The sequence below is a fragment of the Condylura cristata genome, unplaced genomic scaffold, assembly GCF_000260355.1.
Source record: "Condylura cristata isolate star-nosed mole 26May11 unplaced genomic scaffold, ConCri1.0 scaffold00033, whole genome shotgun sequence".
Taxonomy (NCBI): Eukaryota; Metazoa; Chordata; class Mammalia; order Eulipotyphla; family Talpidae; genus Condylura; species Condylura cristata.
In genome coordinates, this window is record NW_004567134.1 from 11,000,156 (window position 1) to 11,021,206 (window position 21,051).

Genomic DNA, 21,051 nt, shown 5'->3' on the forward strand with positions numbered 1-21,051 from the left:
CCTGTACCCCAGTTCTGTATGCACAGATAAATAAATCTTTAAAAAAAAAAAATTGCAACACTAAAGTATAATAGGTAGTTTTTTAAATAGAAATTATTAAAATTCCAGAATATGGCTTTGACCAATTGAAGGTCATAGTTGTCCCTTCCTTAGCATTATGGTTTTGTCAACAGAATCTTGAAAAAATGTAGTATACAGTACCTTTTTTAAAAAATAAAAATTTCCCGGCCCTCCCTGGTGGTGCAGCAGGTTTTAAAGCACAGCATAATGAAGCTATCCGAAGCCACTGCAGCATGAGTTCAGTCCCTGCTCCGGAGGTGACCCACATGATGTGGTAGACCTCTCCTGACTCACCTGCTACTCCCCTCAGCAATGTATTTCAGTCAGTCTGTCTGTTCTACTCCCCACTCTGTCTCTGGTGACTCCTCTCACCCCTCACATTTGTAGTCTGTACCCCAGTTCTTGTGTGCATAAGTAAATCTTTAAACAAAAATTTCCCAATAGTTAGCATCTTCAGATGGCACTTTGCTAATAACTTTTCTTATATTACCAGTACCACAAAATTGCTTGATTGCATTTGCCATAATTTTCTAGTTAAGGATCTTACCAATTTCTAATAAAATGATTGGTTGGTGGACCTGAATACCAATTAATATTTTAGTGCGGTAAAACAAAAATGAGGATATAAAACTAACTGTAGTCACTGTTAATCAGTTAACACAGATTTATTGAAGTGCTTCTTTTATTGGTATCATATATGTTTTGTTGTCCTAAAATGTTTATTTAAAACTAAATTTAAGTATTTGTTTCCCTTTGTAGGTATAAGAGAGTCTTTTCAGTCGGAACCCACGCAATTACTACATACAATCCCAATACGTTAGAGGTAACAAATCAGGTAAGCAGTCCTCCGAGAAGTTGGTATTTGTTTGAACTGTATTGGAATTTAAAAGCCAGGCTCAATCTGAAAGAGGTTAAATAAGACTGAATGGTGTTCAATAATTAGGACCAAAATCAAATAAAATGGTGGGAAGGAATGTGCTTGTTTCTAGGCTCTAAAGGTGGTAACTTTTGATATGTTACCATTGGTTATAGTTATCTCTTTTATGTAAAATTTGTAAGTCCTTTATAATTTCAAAAGCTATGTTGTTAACTGTAACACACATAGGTGAGTTGTCACAGTTGTTGGAAATACTTGTCCTGAAGGTAGGATTACTCTTCAATAAAGGCACATCTAACCTGAACATGGATAAGTAAATATATTTAAATATACTATAGCTTGTTTTAATTCAAATTCGGCATGTTTTACAGATCCTTTTTTGTTTGTAACAGATTAGCAATTAATCATAAATTTTGATTTCCCGGCTCTTTTCATGTCTGTATTTTAGTTGTTTTGGTTACTGTCAGTTATTAAAATGCATAATGGTGGCTAAATTCCCTAAGAATAAAACAAAAGTTTTTTTTCTCTGATGACTGAAAAATTTGAAAATTTTATATACAACCTAACTTCTAGACCTTCATAATATTTTGTGAAAGTTTTCTCATTTATTCAATAACTGTGAAATTAATGTAGTAGAAATAAGTGTCTCACTTCACGGTATCATGCCACAGTTGAAAGAATTCCTTTGTTCTTAGTGGCCTTATGGAGACATTTGCAGCATCGGCCCTGTTGGAAAAGGGCAAGGAACAGAATTCAATCTCACATTTCGAAAAGGCAGCGGAAAAAAGTCAGAAACTTTAAAATTTTCTACAGAGCACAGAACAGAGCTCCTTACAGAAGCATTGGTAAGAACAGCTCCATGTTAACTAATTTTTTTTTTAAATGGAACAGTTACATTCCAGTATAGAGCATCTATTCCCCTTATGCTTTTTTCCTTGCTGACTTTTAACTTGACTCTGAAACTTTTACTTTCCTCTAACTGGAAAGATTGAAAAATTCCTTATATTGAGTCGTTTTTGGTTTTTAAATGCATCATGTAAAGCAGTTGTGTTTAATTAATTTGTATAGTTTTTCAACAAAGCTCCACATGCTTTTTATTGAATGTCCTTAAACTGTAACTTGAATGACATTTTTTGGTATCAAGGATACCACGTTGGAATTTTACTTGTTTTGGATAGAAAGGACTAAACCGCATCTCCTTACCACTCTTTTGTCTTAAGTTAGGTTATGTTTTCTCTTTCAGAGATTTAGAACTGATTTTTCAGAAGGAAAAATCACAGGAAGGGTAAGTATTTTTAACATTTATTGACATTAATTTTTATTTTTCAAAATTTGCTCTTTATTGTAGAATCATTCCATAGTCTGTATACACTTCCATGGCAGAGATAACGGAAAAAAGGAAACGTAACTTAATGTTTACTGAAACCATGTGATAGAAATGTAACTGGTGGCTGAAACTGTGAATTGTTATGGGTGGTGTCTAGTGGAGCAGGTGGCTAGTACAAGAAGAGAACCCCAGGAGAAAATGCTAGAAGTGGGGTGGAGTGAATGATGACGTACATAAAGGATGAAAACTGGCGGTCGGCGGCCGCACTACAACACGTGGTGTGCGCAGAGTGGCTCAATGGTGGCGGCTGGCCCCGCGGCGCCGCTTGGGCTTCTCGGAGTTGGGCTTTATGGGTGCACAGCGTCATCTGGGCAGCTTTCTGGAGGCAGTTTTGGCAGAGTTGGCAAAAAGAACACGAGACCCGAGGCCAGGGTCTGAGTGACCAGCGGCCTGGTGAAGGGAACGGAGACCCATGAAGCAGGCATCTTGCTGAGCTGTGTGAGTGTGGCCGTTTGTTGTCCGTTCAGCCACTTCAGCTGTTGCGTGAGTGTCACCTGTGTGGTGCTGTGCTGGAGCATTTTGGCAGCTCAAGGAGCATCTCCTACTGTAATTTCTTATGTGTTTGTGAGCCGGAACCTGGCCTATAGTTTGGCTGCCATGTGTCTACAGTGGCGGGAAGATGCCATCTTAGCAGCTGTGGTTTGTAGTTTGGGAGAGGAGCTCTGCCTCCTGAGTGGTGGGAAGACACCATTGTAAGTCTGTGTGGGATCGGACAGTACTGGGCCTGGCTTGGAGTAAAGTAAACTGCCATTATCGTCCTCAATAATTCTTTGATTTTTTTTTTTCCTGGTTTGTTAAATACCCCCCTTTGTTGTTTTTTTTTAAGACTGAGTAGTCTTGCAGTTGTGCATGCATGTGAAGAACCCAGACAGTAACCGGTAAACTACTTGGGCAGTGGCCTTGGCAAGTTTACTAGTAGTTTAACAGGAAGCTCAAATATGAGGAATTAACCATAGGACTGTTAATGCTGACAGTTTGTGGGGGTTGGAGGGACCTTCATGCAGAACTATGAGGCATTAAAAATGCCTCTGGGGCCCTCCCTGGTGGCACAGTGGGTTAAAGCACAGCACTAGAAGGCTGTGGTAGCCTCTGCAGCACAAGTTTGATCCCCAGCCCCAGGGGTGACCCACAGGGTGTGGCAGACCTCTCCTGATCCGCCTGCTGCTCCCCTCAGCAGTGTACTTGAGTACATCTGTTCTGCTCCCCACTCTGTCTCTGGTGAGTCCTTTCACCACCCCTCCCCCCCCACCTCTGGCCTGTACACCAGTTCTGTATGCTTCAGTGAATAAATCTTTTTAAAAAAATGCCTCTGTCACAGTCAGAATACTTTATTCAGTATTCTACAGAGCAATGGTAAACTTAGTATTTCTGATAATAAATGTTAGAACATGTTTGGTGTAGGAGTTTCCTATTCCAGAATTCACTAGAGTATAACTTTTGGGCATATCAGAACTATGTCATTATATGTTCTTGTGCAGGGTGCGATCAGTAAAGACGATATGCATGGAATACTGACAGCTTCAAGGATGTTACAGTTGCTTATTAGACTCTTCTTCACTTTCCAGGCCTTCTCTAGTTGTAGCTCAGTAGCGTTTAATCTGTAACAGAGAAGACTTCTGGCAGAGGAAATGAGAGGTTATTTTTTTTTTCACTCCCTTGAAATAATGCATTTCTTTCCATGAGGAGGTATTGCTTTTATACCGAAGTTGGGAGGGAGGGGCCAGAATAATGTCTAAACTAACAGCATTGTTCAGAACTCTAGCTTCTGGCAAAGGCAGGAACTGAATTCTAATATGCTGGCAGCAGCACCACTTCCCTGTCTTTCTGCTTTATCCTTGCTATGAATGTTTTCTTGCTTGTTTCAGCATCCCAGAAATCTCACTGATCTCAACTCAAGCAGTTGGCTGGTTGCCTAGGAACCATTTTAAAAAGTTTAATGGCAACTGGTGAACTGCTGCTCTCTTTCCTAATGAACTACTGCCAAATTTCTATAAATCATAACTTGGTATGCTTGTTTTAATTTTATTAGTGGCGAGTTTTCTGTATATTTCATTGTTTTGGAAAACAACTGCTTTCAAAAGCATACTGAGAAATTTTGTTTAGAAAGTTCCCTTTATATCATTTAACTTTAGCTAATAATTCTTAAACTTTGTGATGAAAGCAGTGTCTCTGGAAGATTACATGAAGAATAGTTCACTTAGTTTTACATCAGGAGTAAGTGGCATCTGCATCTCACTACAAAAATATTCAGACCCATCCTCCCCTAAATGCTGTGCTGGCTTAACACCTCTTTTATATTAGTTGAATTTGGAACCGGGCTTTCTAGTTGCCCCAGGGTGTGCTCCAAATTGGGGTCCCTCGAGTTACTCTTTTGGTTTTCACAGTCCTGAGAGATGAGGCTGTATTTCCATCAGCTTGTCTCATTGACTGGATTCTTGTTTTTGGAGCTCCCTTCTACCCCTGTTCTTGTGAAGGGGTGTGGTGCTGTTCCATCCTTTAGTTGGACTCAAGGCTCCGAGGATGCTTTTGGGCTAATGTAGGCCTTCACCTTGGGGCAGATCCCTTTATGGACTTGGGGTGTGCACATCGCCCTTGATCAGTAATGTGCGGGGCCTAAGGTTGTGGTTTAGCCTTGGGAATTAAGGAAGGCATTTATTGTTGTATGCCTTACTCTCTTTCTGAACACCTACAAGAGCATTTTTCTTACTATAGAGTTAGAAGCAGCCATATTCCTGAGCAACCAATAGATTTGCATCTTAAGAATCATGTAACAGAACATTCATGTTGAAGGGTAGAAAACTAGGCTTTTCAGGTGGGAATGTTTTAGACTTTATAGAGAGGGATGTTCATTCCACATTTGATGCTTTGTTATTTTTACTTCCTCTTTGCTTCATTTTGTCATTATTTTAAATTAGCAGTGACTAATACATTAAGTGTAATTTTATATTTTGGTGAGATTAAATATTATTTCTCTCTCTAGAGATACAACTGCTATAAGCATCATTGGAGTGATACAAGAAAACCTGTCATTTTGGAAGTAACTCCTGGAGGCTTTGACCAAATTAATCCTGCAACCAACAGAGTTCTCTGTTCCTATGACTATAGAAATATTGAAGGCTTTGTCGATCTCTCTGATTATCAAGGAGGGTTTTGTATACTTTATGGAGGATTTAGTAGATTGGTAAGTAGTGTTTGTAAAACGTCATTTAAAAAGGATCATAGCCATTTTCAGAAAAGCATGGTTTTCATTCTACATTCTAAAAGTTTATATGAGTCCTCGAGGAGGAAGGATGGTCTGAGAGTGTAGGCTTTGGTGTCAGAGATCTAGCTCAATCCCGATGTGAGCTCTCTACGGTGACTTTAACATGTGTACTGCAGGTTTTATTCCTGAGGATCAGGAGGAGGTAATTTATATACAGTGTTTATCAGCACAGTGCATGGTTTAAGTAGTGTTTAATACGGGGTAGTTAACATTTGCTATTTTCATTAGTATTAATGTCTCGCCTGATAGTTTTTAAACTTTCTGTGAAAAAGGTAATTTAATCTTATTTTTTTTATAGACTTCTCTCCCGTGTCAGTTGTTGTAATCTGAATGAGTATTCATCAGGTTCTCTAATTTGGAATTGGACAAATTGTTTTTGTCTTGAAATTCTGAGTTGTATGTAAATTGTGGGGTACAGCAGAAGCAATTTAGGGGGCTGGGATCCAACATGTTCCTAGGGTATAGAAGATTAGGACTACCACTTTTTTTCTTTAAGAATCATTTATCTTGAGAATTTTAATTTTCATAGTCACCTTAGTGACTTAGGAATTCTACTTCAAGTTTTAGTGTTCTATAGATAAATGGGCTCCGGTTAATAAAACCAGAGCCAGGACAACTTTTTAGATACACAGCAGATTAGAAGGTAATGAGTGGAATAAAAAGAATGATGGGAGACTGAACAGTGTGCTTAACAAAATCTGTTAGTGCTTCTGAGGTGAAGGCTTTTTGCACTCTTGTTCTCACTCTTTACCCAGTTGATAGGTACCATCCTCATGACCACCCTCATCTAGGAAAATCCATCTGGACACTTTGTATTACCTGAGAAAATTAGTTCTGTCTTCTACCTTAAAGGAGACTGAAACCTGTTAATAGTGCTATCCAAAGCCTTGGATATGGGCAATGGGAGGTAGTGATTAACCCCTTAGAGAAAAAAAAAATAAATTTAATTGCAGGAGTATAGCCTTGCAGACTTTAACGGAATAACTGTATCACAGAATTTTCATGAAGCCATATGGTGCTTAAGGTAGATATTAAGGAAGAGAATTATTTGAGACTCAGTTGCCAACATTTTTACTGTTTGATGATATCAGGCAGTTTTAACTTAAACCTTCCACTTTCATTAAAATATGATACAATGACAGAGACATTCAGCAAACAATCAGGTACCTTCTGCATCCACAGTGACTATGGTAAGCTGCTGGAAATAAGATCAGGCTCTTAAACATCTTTCAATTCAGAGTTTCTCAGCTGGGTTGCCGTTGGCATTCAGGGCAGGACAGCGCTTCCCTGTGGAAGACTTGCCCCCATTTCTTTTGCAGGGCATTTAGCAATTCTTGACTCCAGACACCAAATGCAAGTAGCAATTCCTTATCCTTATTTTATAAATACTCCCTTAGAGGTTGCTTTTTAACAGCCATACCCCAATAACTTGTGAACATTTAAATATTCTAGGTGATCTTGCAAGGAAGTCCACTTCCTTAAACAGATTGAATCAATTGAAATGGGAAATCCTCTCGCAGTTACCCCCACCCTCACTAGACTTGACTGAGGTCCCTGGGTCCCTTTTAGAAGGCTCGGGATACTGCTTCCACGTGGCAATGAGACGCAGACTTAGAGGTTATGTGATAATTTCCTTTCAGTGAATTATATGCATGGCTCTATATCCCAGACTTTGTGATTATATTCTTATTTTTACTACATAGGCCTTATAGACATCACCTTAAAGAGATACCCACTTATTCCATCACTCTCTTAATTTGTGATTTTAATTAGTGTTTAAACTACAACATTATTTCCAATAAGATCTACCGTTTTTTCTCTAGAATTGCCACTTCAGTTTTTTGTCTAAACAATTGATTTAGTATGGTCACATTTTAGTTGATTCAATTCCGACTTTCTAACTTTGGAAATTTGTGCAGCATTTATTTGCATCAGAGCAAAGAGAAGAAATTATCAAAAGTGCAATAGATCACGCTGGCAACTACATAGGTATTTCATTGCGGATCAGAAAAGAACCATTAGAATTTGAGCAATATTTGAATCTTCGCTTTGGAAAATACAGCTCTGATGAATCCATCACATCTTTAGCAGAGTTTATAGTCCAAAAAATATCACCCAGACACTCGGTAAGACCTGTATATGAAAAATAAAAAACTGTTGTTTCAACATTTTTTGTTAGTAACTTCTTAATGTGTCTCAATTTTATTGTTTGAAGGAACCTGTAAAAAGAGTTCTAGCACTTACAGAAACATGTTTGGTAGAACGAGATCCTGCAACTTACAATATTGCAACATTGAAGCCTTTAGGAGAAGTAAGTTTCAATAGTATTAACCTAAATGAGATTTCTTCCTGTTGATAAATCTAGTATCCAAAGGGGATCAGTTCCAGGATTAGTTCCAGGACCCCTGAGACAATCCAAATTTGTGGATGCTTGGGTCCTATATATGAAATGCAATGGCATGTGCATATAACTAGTACACATCTTCCATATGCTTTAAATCAGCTCTGTGCTACTTATAGTACCTGGCACAATGTGGGTGCTATATCGTTGTTAGGCTGTTTTCTTTAGAATAATAATGACAAGAAATAAGTCTGTGCATATTTATTACAGAGGCATATCATTGTAGGCCTAACTGTTGTGTGTATTTTCCATGGGTAGTTGATTGAATCTGCACATGTGAAATCCAAGAATATAGAGGACTAACTCCATTTTCCTTTTTGCCTAAAGTATGGGAAACTGGAAGAATCTAATTCTTTACGATGTTCTATTGATATGAGAACAAAGAATATTGTAGCGTTTACTTTCCTGGTATACTATGAGTGGAACTTTTTTACGTAATAATTATATAAAAATCTGAATGAGACTTTTAAACAGCTTTTAAATTCTGATACTCTGAACACATTACTATTTAAAACAGTGCCTTTGTGACTGCTCTCTTGCCCTCTAGTAACATGCAGGTGCTTCCTTTTTCTTATTTTCCTAATAAGTCTATCCTTTTAAAATATAAAGAAAACAAAATTGCCTTTGTAAGCTGTAGGATGGTGCATAGTTTTTTAATGAAATATTATTAAGCTCTTGTTGAACTTGCTTTTTGTTTTGCTTTCTTTAGGTATTCGCATTGGTTTGTGACTCAGAAAATCCACAAGTTTTTACCATTGAATTTATAAAAGGGCAAATACGTAAATATTCTTCAACAGAGAGGTATTTTTTTTTAACTCATCAAGCTTTTGAGACTGTAGTAATTGCAAAGCCAAATAGTCCCTCGAAGATGGAAAACAAAGATTTATAAGCCAAATTCTGTAATTATGTAACTAGGAGATGACAACATTGTTTTGTTGCTTACTTAAAGCTATTTTCATTCAGTTCTCAAATTCCTAAGGAGAATATAAATAGTGATTTGATTTTTTAAATGAAATGATATGGAGCATACTTTTATAACTTTGAAAATATTTTAATAGCACCTATCACTCATAGTGTTTGGGTAGCAGCTGAGAGCTATTTACTATAAACACAAATGAAGTTAGATTTTTACAACTTAGTATCATCAGCTAGTTACTGATTTTCAACAAAATGTGCTTGCATTTTGCATTACTGTCACGTGGCAGTTACTGTGGGAACTGTAGCTTACAGACTTCCCTCTATAAGGTAAACACTGAAAATGCTACTTAACTGTATAATGAGATCATTCTTCAAATACTAAGCTGTTGTCCTGGGTTTGGCAATTCTTATATCCAGATAGTTCTTTTATACTGTTTGATATAGATTGAGACTGGAATCTGTTCTTAAAAGTTAGTGGAGACAATCTGGTACATTTGCCACTGTCTGTATTATAATCTTACTTTATAAATATGACCCATAACTTTCTTACCTTAGAAAGCTTTTGATCCTAAGGTCAACAGAAAAGGCATCTCAGGCAAAAAGGTTTTGTTTTTCCTGTTCTGAATTCAAGGAAGAAACCTTCTAAAATAACACAGTGCAGATGTTGTAATCAGAGGAAGAATCTTGACAGTTTCTTACGTGATTTGTTTAATCTTGTTGGTAGCCCTATTGGTACCATTATTTCCAGCAAAGCTTGCTTGCAAAAAAGCAAAGCAATTTCTTTGGCGCTTTGGATTAGAAGGCTGCTTAGATCTAATACCAAAGGCACAGTCATTTTTAAAAAATGATTTATTTTACTTTATAAAAACCTAAAACATTAAGAGAAAAGATAAGTCACAAAGAGGGGGAAAACATATAGCTGATACAGGGTTTGTGTCCAGAGTATATTAAAAAAAAAAAAAACCCTACACATGCATCGCTTCTTCCATTTTCAGTATCCCCACAAGAATGGTATGTTTTTTAGGATTGATGAGCCTGCGTTCACATGTTATCAACTAAACCCCACTTTGGACAAATGTTTAACATTTGCTCATCATTATAATTTCCATAAAGAGTAGTTTCACTGCTCTAGAAATCCTCTTCTCTGGCCCATCCCCGTTCCCTATCTTGGAAACCACTGATTTTTTACTGTCTCCAAAGTTTTGCCTTTACAATAATAAATAATTGGAATCTTACAGTTCAAAGACTTTCAGACTGATTTTATTTCCTCCAAGTCTTCCTTGACTTGGCAGATCATTTTTCTTTGAGTTATAATTGACACATAGTAGGTGTACAATGCAGTGATTCAATGTTTGTACACATTGCAAAAGGATCACCACAATACTAACACCGATTACCTTACATAGTTACCAAAATGCTTTTTATATGATGAGAAATCTAAAACCTCGTCTCACAGAAACTTTCATATGTGGAATACAGTATTAACTATAAAACTACATCCCCAGGATGTAAAAAGCTTGTTTATGTTTATTATTGAATATACTCCATGGTCTGGATCTTCATGATTTATCATTTTACCTGCTGTTTCCAAGTTTGAGCAATTATGAATAAAGCTATAAGATAGCTTTATGTGAACCCGGCTTTATGTGAACATAGAGTCAGGTCCTTTGGGTAAATAGTAAGGAGTGTGATCATTGAATCATATGTCAAGAGAATGCTTCTTTTTGTAAGAAACCACCAACTGTCTTCCAGAAGCAGATGCACCATTTGCATTTGTTTTGCTAGTCGGAGTTTTTGTTGCTCCGCGTCTCCATCAGCATTAGGCGGCGTCAGTTTCCAGACTTTGCTCCATCTGATAGCAGTGCTATACTGTGGTGGTAGCTCATTTAATTTGTGTCTCCTTAATGAGCTGGCTTTTCATGCACTTTTTTACAATTCATATGTCTTATTTGGTGAGATGTCTGTGAAGGACTTTGGATCACTTTTTTTTTTTTATTAAAGATTTATTTATTTGTGCATATAGAACTGGGGTATAGGCCAGAGGCTCAGGGGCGGTGAGAGGCTTCACCAGAGACAGAGTGGGGAGCAGAACAGGCAGATCTATGAAGTACACTGCTGAGGGGAACAGCGGGTGGGTCAGGAGAGGTCTGCCACGCCATGTGGTCCCCTCCAGGGCAGGTGGGAATCGAACTCATGTGGAAGCGGCTTTAGATTCTCAGTGCTGTGCTTTAACCCGCTGTGCCACCAGGGAGGGCCTGAATCACTTTTTAAATGAGTTTTTCTTACTGTTGAATCTTAAGAATTCTTTATGTATTTTGGATGACACTTCTTTGTCAGATAATCTTTCACAGATAGTTCCTCCTACTATTTGACTTGTTTTTTTCTCTTCTGATGAAGTTTCTTGGAAAAGCAAAACCATAGTGACTGAAAGAACATAAGCAAGACCTGGCTCTGGCAAGTTTTTTTCCAGATAGCTGCAAGGAAAGTCTTTGGAGTGGTATAAGTAATATGTACCACAGCTGGGTTGTGGTGATGATTGCACAGTTCTATCAATTTACTAAAAATTATAGAATTATGTACATTCAATGGGTGAATTTTGTGATGTAAGTTATACCCCAGTCTCTAAAACTGCTAAAATAAGCTTACAATTTAAAATAAAAGAAACAAACCCAGAAAAATGTTAAAGCTCTGTTGTCTAGGTACTGGTACAAAGTCATGTGAGAGCAAAGTTAAGAGCGAGCATTAGAAAACCAGACTCTCTAAAATTCCCTTTTTTTTTCATGCCTCCCCTGTTCCCAGATCCCCCCCAAAAGTGCCTGCTAAAGAACTGCTGTATTCTGAATCAAAACCTCCCCCTGAATTATCATTCCTAAAACCTTTTTCTTTTCAACCTTGCTTAGGGATTCCTTGTTAGCTAGTTTGCTGGATGGAGTAAGAGCCTCTGGTAATAGAGATGTTTGTGTAAAAATGACACCAACCCATAAAGGTCAGCGATGGGGCTTACTCAGCACGCCTGTTGAGGAAGAAGTAGAGAGCCTCCATCTCAGATTCCTGGCTACCCCTCCAAGTAAGTATTTATTAGAATGTGATTTTGTTTTCCTCTGTCCACTTGATAATAATTTAAGAATTAGAACACAAAACCTAAATCTTTTTGAATGTTTTTATCTCCTTACAGATGGCAATTTTGCAGATGCTGTATTCAGGTTCAATGCTAATATTTCATACAGTGGAGTTCTGCATGCAGTGACACAAGATGTAAGACAAGTTGTGTCATACTTTGTTACTATTAACTGTTGGTGTGGAAACGTTTTTCAAATATTCTTCCTTCACCTAGGGTCTCTTCTCAGAAAATAAAGAAAAACTGATCAATAATGCGATAACAGCATTATTGTCCCAAGAGGGAGAAGTTGTTGCTTCAAACGCAGAACTTGAGAGTCAGTTCCAGGCTGTGAGGAGGCTGGTAGCTTCCAAGGCTGGCTTTCTAGCCTTTACTCAACTTCCGAAGTAAGTTGTCTTCTAAAACTTCATCAGAGAATTTAAGCAACTCAAAGTAGTGAATAATCGACCATTTATCTCTTTATATGATTATACCTTATGCTTTTTATATGGTGATAGGGCCATTTTTAGTCATGTGAAATTAAAAAGGAGAAGGGAAGCTGAATTGGAGCACCTTAGGTGCTCATGGTGTTACTCTTGCCTTTTAGCTTTATTTAATCTAATAAAAACATCTTTCCCCTGAAAGAAAAAGCTGTTATAAAAACTGATGTGCCAGAGGTGGGATTCAAAATATGTAATTGCTATAACAATGCAATGGAAACTTAAGGTAACTTATCATGTTCTGTTAAAACAATGTGATAATCAGATAGTGCTCTGATTTCCTATTACTTGCTTGTGGTTTTTTGTTCTGCCAGGTTTCGGGAGCGTCTCGGAGTGAAGGTGGTGAAAGCACTCAAGAGAAGCCACAACGGGGTCATCCACGCAGCTGTTGACATGCTCTGTGCCCTCATGTGTGTAAGTGGCAATACTCTTGAGGAAACTGGGCTTTAAGTGGACAGATGGTTTATATTTCCACAAACCTGGATTTACATGGAGTTTCATTTTTCTCTGTTTTCTGAATTAGCTCCCATAGCCATTTATTTATTGCACTAAACATTGTCTAGCACATCCTGTTAACCAAATCTGTGCTAGGCAATAGAAATACAAAGATGTTCATGAAAGTTCCTTCCTTCATGACATTACTGATAGTCTTGTGGGCTTATGCATACAATATGAAATAGTAGGAGCCATGGGATCCCTGAAAACAGTATTTAATTTTGGGTTTGTGTAAGGTGAAGATAGAAGAGTTTAGACCAATCTTTCTGAGCATTCTACTTGAACTGAATCTTGAAGGACAGGCAGATATTTTCCCACCTGTGGGGAGGCTTTCCTAGGTGTGGGACTAGCATATACCTGTGCATGTTTGGGAAGCAGCAACTAATTAAATGTGGTTGGATAATGGGAGTTTGTGGGATTAGGAGAGACAGCTAGAGGCTTATGCAATGACAGTCATAAAAGCATTTTGTATTAGACAGAGGAACTAGATTTATATCCATTTGTAAGGAACAAGTGGAAGAACTTTTTTTTTTTTTTTAAAGATTTATTTATTTATTCATATAGAACTGGGGTACAGGCCAGAGATGCGGAGGGTGAGAGGCTTCACCAGAGACAGAGTGGGGAGCAGAACAGGCAGATCGACGAAGTACACTGCTGAGGGGAGCAGCGGGCGGGTCAGGAGAGGTCTGCCACGCCATGTGGTCTCCTCCGGGGCAGGCGGGAATCGAACTCATGCGGAAGTGGCTTTAGCTTCTCAGTGCAGTGCTTTAACCCGCTGCGCCACCAGGGAGGGCCGGAAGAACTTTTTTAACAGGGAAGCAGTAACATGGGCTTGAAGTTTGGAAAGCTCCTGGGTGTTATGTAGATTGCACATTAGAGGTAAAATTAGGAGCAGATAGACCAAGTAAAAATGAGATGGAGAGGTTGGACAGTGATAGGAATTTTAAAAAGCAAGGCAAGAGAAGTTGTTTGACAGGTTTAGATCTGACTTGGCAGCACATATGGGAGAGAGGCAATTATTCAGTATTCAGTGTTATTTTGACATTCTTTTTTTGCCTCAATTTTGTGTATAGTTTTGGGACTTTGCTTATACAGCTCTTCCTTGACCTATGCTAAGGTTACATTCTGATAAGCCTATTGTAAACTGAACACACTGAGAAGTCAGAAGTGGATTTAATGCACCTACCCTACGGGTATCATAGCGTAGCCGCTGCTCACACCTGCTCGGAACACTTGCATTGTCCCACCGCGCGCTGCGCGTCTCAGTAGCTTATTGACTGACTTGGCACAGCTTCCGTGGAGCTGTTGCTAGATGTTGCTGTCCAACACCATGAAAGACTGTCTTTTCTGCTACCTTGGAAAAGGTCAAAATACAGAACTCTAGGTATGGTTTCTACTGAATATCTGCTGCCATTCACACACTCCATTTGTAAAGTTGAAAACTTAGAAGTGAATCCACTTGTATGTTGGGGACCATGTGTCCAAATGTCTTAGGCAGCCTTCGTGATACAGAATAAATGGAAGTAACCACTTGCTAAAACTTTAATTCCCAAAAGTAAGTTCTCTTTTTACAGCTGTAAATAATTCCACTAAAAAGTTAGTCCTGTTAAAAAAAATTCAACTGTGTAAATTTTAAAGATCATACTGGCTTTATTCCATGGTTCTTGAATTGACAGAGAAAGGAGCTCCCCGGAGTTGTACAAAGTGAAAGAAGAAGGGAGCGGGAACAAGGATATCATACTAGTAAGAGGCAGAGTGGTTACTGCAAGGCCACTTTCCTTTAGGGGAGATGGCAGATTATCTAGTCAGTGCTGATCAAGCAATTCCTGATTTACTGGTTTTAAGATTCCATTTCTGGAATAGCTAATACAGTAATTCTTGGCTTGGTGACATGGGGCTTAACATAAGCAGTTTTGGACCTATTGTCATATTTTTAACAGTGACATAGAATGTACAGTAACAATAGTGAAGCAGGCACACTGTAGCTTAATTAATCAAACCTTTTAGATTTTGGCTATATATTTTATGAGAACTATCTCATTTAAGCTTTGTAGTAGTCCTTTGAGATAAGTACTGTTACTCCCACTTTACAACTGAGGAAATGAAACCTTGAGAATTAAGTGATTTAACCTTGTCAGAAGTCAACTATTCTTAGCAGAATTAGGATTTAAACTTCATTTCTAATCCTCATACTGGCATCCTTTTTACATGTCGTCTCCTGATACTGCAACGAGAATCACTTAAGGAATGTTTTCTGCTAATTTTAGTACTTGCTTTTAAGTGTTAAGATTTAATCATTTCAAGTTTAAGTTAATTAGGAGAGGGGAAAATTATTGTTTGCCTTTAAGAAGGAGGGCTGTGACCTTTGAGAGAGCTGCTTTTGCAGTACTGTCTGCAGTTACTTGCTGGGCACATTAACTCTCATGTCTCATCACAGCCAAGGGAAATGATCATTTCTACCTGCTTGTATTACCATGAGTTTCCTTTTTGCCTTAGTTTTGATTGTTCCTAAACACTCTTTATGAATGACTTTGTGTGGGGCCAGTGTGTGGGACGCCTCATGAATTATCACTGTTTCTAATCAATAGCCCATGCATGATGACTATGACTTAAGACAAGAACAGCTAAACAAAGCTTCTCTTCTCTCTTCAAAGAAGTTTCTGGAAAACTTATTGGAGAAGTTTAATTCCCATGTGGTAAGTTACAATTAAATGTGTATTAATAAGAAATACCATATTGTTATTAAAAGATGTTCAGAAAGTCCACTATAACTTTTCTCTAACTCAACTTTGGCTAATATTGGCTCAACTTGATACTAGTCATTAAGTACTCTTTTTTAGTATTAGGATTTAAACTTCATTCCTAATCCTAAAGTGTAGAGCCTCGATTATTTATTTATTTATTTTTAAAGATTTATTTATTCATACAGAACTGGAGTACAGGCCAGAGATGCAGAAGGTGCGAGGATTCACCAGAGACAGAGGGGGGAGCAGAACAGGCAGACTGATGAAGTACACTGCTGAGGGGAGCAGCGGGCGGGTCAGGAGAAGTCTGCCACGCCGTGCGGATCTTCTCCAGGGCAGGCGGGGATTGAATTCATGCAGAAGTGGCTTAAGCTTCTTAGTGGTGTGCTGGTGCTTAGCACCAGGGAGGGCTTGAGCCTAGATTTTTTTTTTAAAGATTTATTTATTCATATAGAACTAGGGTACAGGCCAGAGATGTGGAGGGTGAGAGGATTCATCAGAGACAGAGTGGGGAGCAGAACAGGCAGATCAATGAAGTACACTGCTGAGGGGAGCAGCGGGCGGATCAGGAGAGGTCTGCCTCGCCATGTGGATCTCCTCCAGGGCAAGTGGGAATCGAACTCATGTGGAAGTGGCTTAAGCTTCTTAGTGCTGTGCTTTAACCTGCTGCGCCACCAGGGAGGGCCTCGAGCCTAGATTTTTATAGTGATGTTTTCCAATTACTGCTTTTTTCTCTATCTTAAAATTTATTCTTATTTTTTAGAGATTTATTTATGCATACAGAGCTGGGGTACACGCCAGAGGTACAAGGCGGTGAGAAGATTCACTAGAGACAGAGCGGGGAGCAGAACAGGCAGATTAACGAAGTATACCGCTGAGGGGAGCAGCAGGCGGGTCAGGAGAGGTCTCTACGCCATGTGGGTCACTTCTGGGCTGGTGATAGAACGCGTGCAGAAGCAGCTGCAACTAGCTTAACAGTGCTGTACTGTGCTTTAACCATTGTGTCATCAGGGAGGACCCTTAAAAAACTCATTATAAACTAATCTCCTCTTAAGAAAATTAAGCCAAATCTTTGCTGGTTATTCTTGATACCAGTTTTGAAAAGATGGGCAGGGCCCTCCCTGATGGCGCAGCGGGTTAAAGCATAGCACTAAGAAGCTAAATCCACTTCAGCGTGAGTTTCTGACCCTCCCACTGCTCCCTTTATCGGTGTACTTTGTCAGTCATCATGTTTTGCTCCCCACTCTGTCTCTGGTGAGTCCTTTCACCACCCCTGCACCTCTGCCCTGTACCCCAGTTCTGTATGCAGAAATAAATCTTTTTAAAAAAAAAGTGGGCAAATTGATAAAATTTAGAAGGAACATGTATATGTTGCCAGTGAAGGCAATTATTGTTAAAGATTACTTTTTACAAATGTACATTTAGTTACATGCCTGAGGATTTTTGGTTTTCTCTTGAAATTTGGCTGATTTTTTATTCTGTCTCTGTGAGGTATTTGGGCAGTGATTTTACTGTGCTAATACATAGCAATTGCCACATAAAGTCATCAGACAGAGAGCCCCATCGTGAGTAACTGAATGTTTGCTATTTACATAGAGAATAGCCACAAGGGACCCAAGAGTGTTGTTTTCAGTGAATGAAACTCTGTCCTCAGACATGCTCATGTTGCTTTGTTTCAGGATCATGGGACTGGAGCCCTAGTCATTAGTTCACTCTTGGACTTCCTTACTTTTGCTCTCTGTGCTCCGTATAGTGAGACAACGGAAGGGCAGCAGTTTGATATGCTCTTAGAGATGGTAGCCTCCAATGGGAGAACCCTCTTTAAACTCTTTCAGGTGAGGACCTGTGTTTTTTGTTTTTTTTTTTATCAAGTAACTAATCTGAGAGCTACTTTTGGGGTCAGTTTGTTTTTCAGCTGATATGCATGTGCATCTGTAGCAATGCCAATAAATAGTATAGAACATCACCATGTTAGGACCTGAAATCCCATAGATTCTTAGTATTTCGTGTAGAGCTGTTGCTTCCTTGTGAACATTGTTTTCATTCCTTTGACCAAATTAATAAGATGTGCTTTAGCAGGACTGTTCGTAGATAGTGGAAAGCACTTGTTTTTTTCTACAATACTGTAGTACTTACTATGTACATGATATTTATATATTTGATATTGTTCTTACTAATTTATATTATAAATAGCAGTTATTTTTAACTCACTGCGATTTGGTGTGTCATTAATAAGTATAATATATATTATTCAAATAAGTGGCAGCTGTTTCCGTGGTTTAAGTATATAAAGATATACTGCTTATTTAAGTATATAAAGACACGTTGATTATTAAAGATACATTTCAATGTCAGATTCAATTTGATTAAGTATTTTAGATCTATTTAGAAACATATTTAACCAAATTGAATCTGACATTGAAATGTATCTTTTAATAATTTTATGGTGCATACCTTGTATAAAATTGTATATCTTCCTTAAGATCAGCAATTAAATTTATTGAATGAAGTGGTTTTATTCTGTGATTTCCCAATTCTCTCTTCCTCTCCCCATTTTAAAGCATCCTTCCATGGCAATTATAAAGGGAGCTGGATTGGTTATGAAGGCAATAATAGAGGTGAGAGAAAATTTTTGAATTTTGAACTTGAAAGTTAATTGTTTCAATTGAAGTCTTTTATGGGAAACTTGTAACTTTTCTAGGTAAAGAAAGTAATTTTCAGTTTTTATGCAGAAATTAGTTTTAATCTATTTGCAAAAATAATCCTCAATAATAAACTAAGATTTTAAGATTCTTTAAATGGGTTTAGAGTAAATATGTGCTCCTACATTTCTTTTTCTTTTAAAATAATTAAAAATTGGCCTTTCTTAATCTTTTTGAGTGAGTAGTGATGAAAGTATTAAAGTCTTTAGGTACTGAGGTTACATAGAGACCTATTAATGAAGTTAGTTCAGCACCTAGTGGGACCAACTAAGAATGGTAATAAAAAATTAATTGCTATGCTAGCATACATTTGAGGTTAAGCTCTAGGGATCAGAACACATGCTGTTGTCATATACACAGTGTTGCTTCGACAAGGTGTTGCTTTAGCCTTCTGTTTTTTAGACAATGAAATCATGCCTATGAATGTCACCTTGCGTATACTGGATATTGCCACATCAGTCTAACTGACTTTTGAATTTTTTATTCTTTTATTGTCAGTAGTAATTTTTATAGAATGTAAGATGTACCCCTTTTATAAAAAAACTTTGGTCATTATGGCTCAAAAACATTACACATAGCTAAGTAATAAACATAATTAGTACACTTCTGCATTAACTGTTGAAATTACATAGAGGCATTAAACTGGTAGCAACCTCAGTTAATGCACACTGATAGTGTGTCTATACATCTACAGCTTAATTTTCTCTTCTTGCTAATGGGTAATTTTAGCTTCCAATGTAAATACTTACAGAGCTTGAAGTAGCCAAGGACAGTTAGGATAAAGAAACCATACAGAAGTATTTTTCTGACTCTGATCCATCAATACGTTGACGTTCATTCAGAAATATCTGAATGCCAGCTGTAATCTAAATGTTGATTTGTGGCTTGAGTACAAGCCATGCACACCAGATTCACAGCCAGTGACTAGTGACTAGAAGGCCATTGTCATGTACGCTCTTCTGACTGTAAAAGCAGCATATGGTCTTTGGAGCAACATTGGGACATATAGGAAAAAGGCAAGGAGTAAAATAAATCACCTGTGTTTTTACCATCCAGAGATAACTACTATTAGCATTTTGGTAAATTTCCTTTCAGACCATGTACTGTTCAAAATTATATATGTACATATCCATACTATGTATATATTTATATATTATACTACATACTCATCTGTCAAGATGACATGTAACATATTCAAACTACATGTGTATTTGTATAAATACTACATATTCAATTGTAGTATATACTTGTACAATTTTGCACTAACGTTGTGAGCTTTTTTATTTTTCAACAGGTTGTTTTAAGTATCAAACTGCTCATTTAGTTCATGGTTCTATAACTAGCTTTAATTAGTAGCTCCTTCTTATCCTGGTACCAAAGTGAGCCCTTATAAGCAAAATGAAATCAAAATAAAAAGAACTATGTCTATATCAACAGTCTTCTTTAAAAAAGAATTGTGTTCATCAGATAAATATGTCAGTAACAAAAGCAAGTCACTTTTGCAAACACCTGTGCATGGAATTTCTGATTTCCCTAAGTTGCATTCCCCCTTGCTTAGCTGATGTATACTTGAGAGTGTGAACATAATTTTAATAATAAATAAAGCAAAACTTAATTTATATGTATCTGGAGACATTCAAACTTCATTCCAAAGACCATATTTTAAAAATTGCTTTACTACTACTTACCTATGCTATTTTTGGGTAGTTGAAATCGCATTTAAAATTTTTTTTATATTGTATGTGGACCAGTTTATCTAGAAATGTAAAATCAGTTTTACAAAAATTAGGATAGCTTGCTAGATTGCTGCTTTAGGGATTATCTTACCCTTTTTCCAAAGGAAGGTGACAAAGAAATTGCTACAAAAATGCAGGAGCTTGCCCTAAGTGAAGGTGCCTTACCTCGACACTTGCATACTTCGATGTTTACAATAAGCTCAGATCAAAGGATGCTTACAAATAGGTAGGTTAAATTTAATTTACTATAAATTAACTTGCTGTTTAGAGAATGGGTTCAGATATTGTATCAAACAAACGGAATAGGTTTTTGTGTTATAATATAAATGTTTCATTTTCTTTTGAGTTACCCAGTTCTCCCTTCCCTTTCTCTTCCTCTGAGAAGGAATGTGCTCAGATGATCTTTGAAACTGCCCCTGGCTCACATGGGCGGGATACAAAGGGTGTTTTTCCCCAGTACCTGATTGTCACCTTCCCCGCCCACAGTCAGAGAGGTGCCACTGGAAAGAGAGCCTAAAATTGAGAGCTGCAGCCATGTGCCCGCCCATTCTCCTGTGTTCCCTTCTCGCTATGTTGTAGGCAAGACCCTACACAGCCAATTTCTAGATGTCTTGGTCAGTTAGTTGTACTCTACTTAAGTAATAAAGACCTAACCAGTCTAACGTAAGCCTTTCTTAAATCTCTTAAGGTAAATCATTTCTATTTTGGCAAACCATTTTTTTCCTAATAATCAACTAGACATAGGCTGTTCATTTATTTCAGTCTACATGAATTCCAGCTTTTTTTTTTATTAAAAAGTTTATTTTTACATCATTTTTCACATTTTTTTTTCATCTCAATTGTAATCCCCACGGGTTTCCCATCACCAAATC

General features: G+C 37.7%; 1 protein-coding gene across 3 annotated transcripts in view; it reads left to right on the forward strand.

Annotated features, from left to right (window-relative positions):
• DNAJC13 (DnaJ (Hsp40) homolog, subfamily C, member 13) overlaps nucleotides 1-21,051 on the forward strand; it is a 101,697-nt gene that overhangs the window by 20,926 nt on the left and 59,720 nt on the right. For all 3 annotated transcript variants that reach the window (XR_001146007.1, XM_012732157.1, XM_004692312.2), the window contains exons 3-17: nucleotides 820-895; nucleotides 1,633-1,782; nucleotides 2,181-2,222; nucleotides 5,305-5,505; nucleotides 7,506-7,712; nucleotides 7,802-7,897; nucleotides 8,697-8,788; nucleotides 11,806-11,972; nucleotides 12,081-12,160; nucleotides 12,240-12,409; nucleotides 12,817-12,916; nucleotides 15,586-15,693; nucleotides 17,421-17,576; nucleotides 18,303-18,359; nucleotides 20,284-20,405. Coding sequence is in view for 2 of the 3 variants with exons in the window: in XM_012732157.1 (XP_012587611.1) it covers nucleotides 820-895; nucleotides 1,633-1,782; nucleotides 2,181-2,222; nucleotides 5,305-5,505; nucleotides 7,506-7,712; nucleotides 7,802-7,897; nucleotides 8,697-8,788; nucleotides 11,806-11,972; nucleotides 12,081-12,160; nucleotides 12,240-12,409; nucleotides 12,817-12,916; nucleotides 15,586-15,693; nucleotides 17,421-17,576; nucleotides 18,303-18,359; nucleotides 20,284-20,405 (1,824 nt within the window). In the remaining variant the exon portion in view is untranslated. The remainder of the gene's footprint in view (nucleotides 1-819; nucleotides 896-1,632; nucleotides 1,783-2,180; nucleotides 2,223-5,304; nucleotides 5,506-7,505; nucleotides 7,713-7,801; nucleotides 7,898-8,696; nucleotides 8,789-11,805; nucleotides 11,973-12,080; nucleotides 12,161-12,239; nucleotides 12,410-12,816; nucleotides 12,917-15,585; nucleotides 15,694-17,420; nucleotides 17,577-18,302; nucleotides 18,360-20,283; nucleotides 20,406-21,051) is intronic.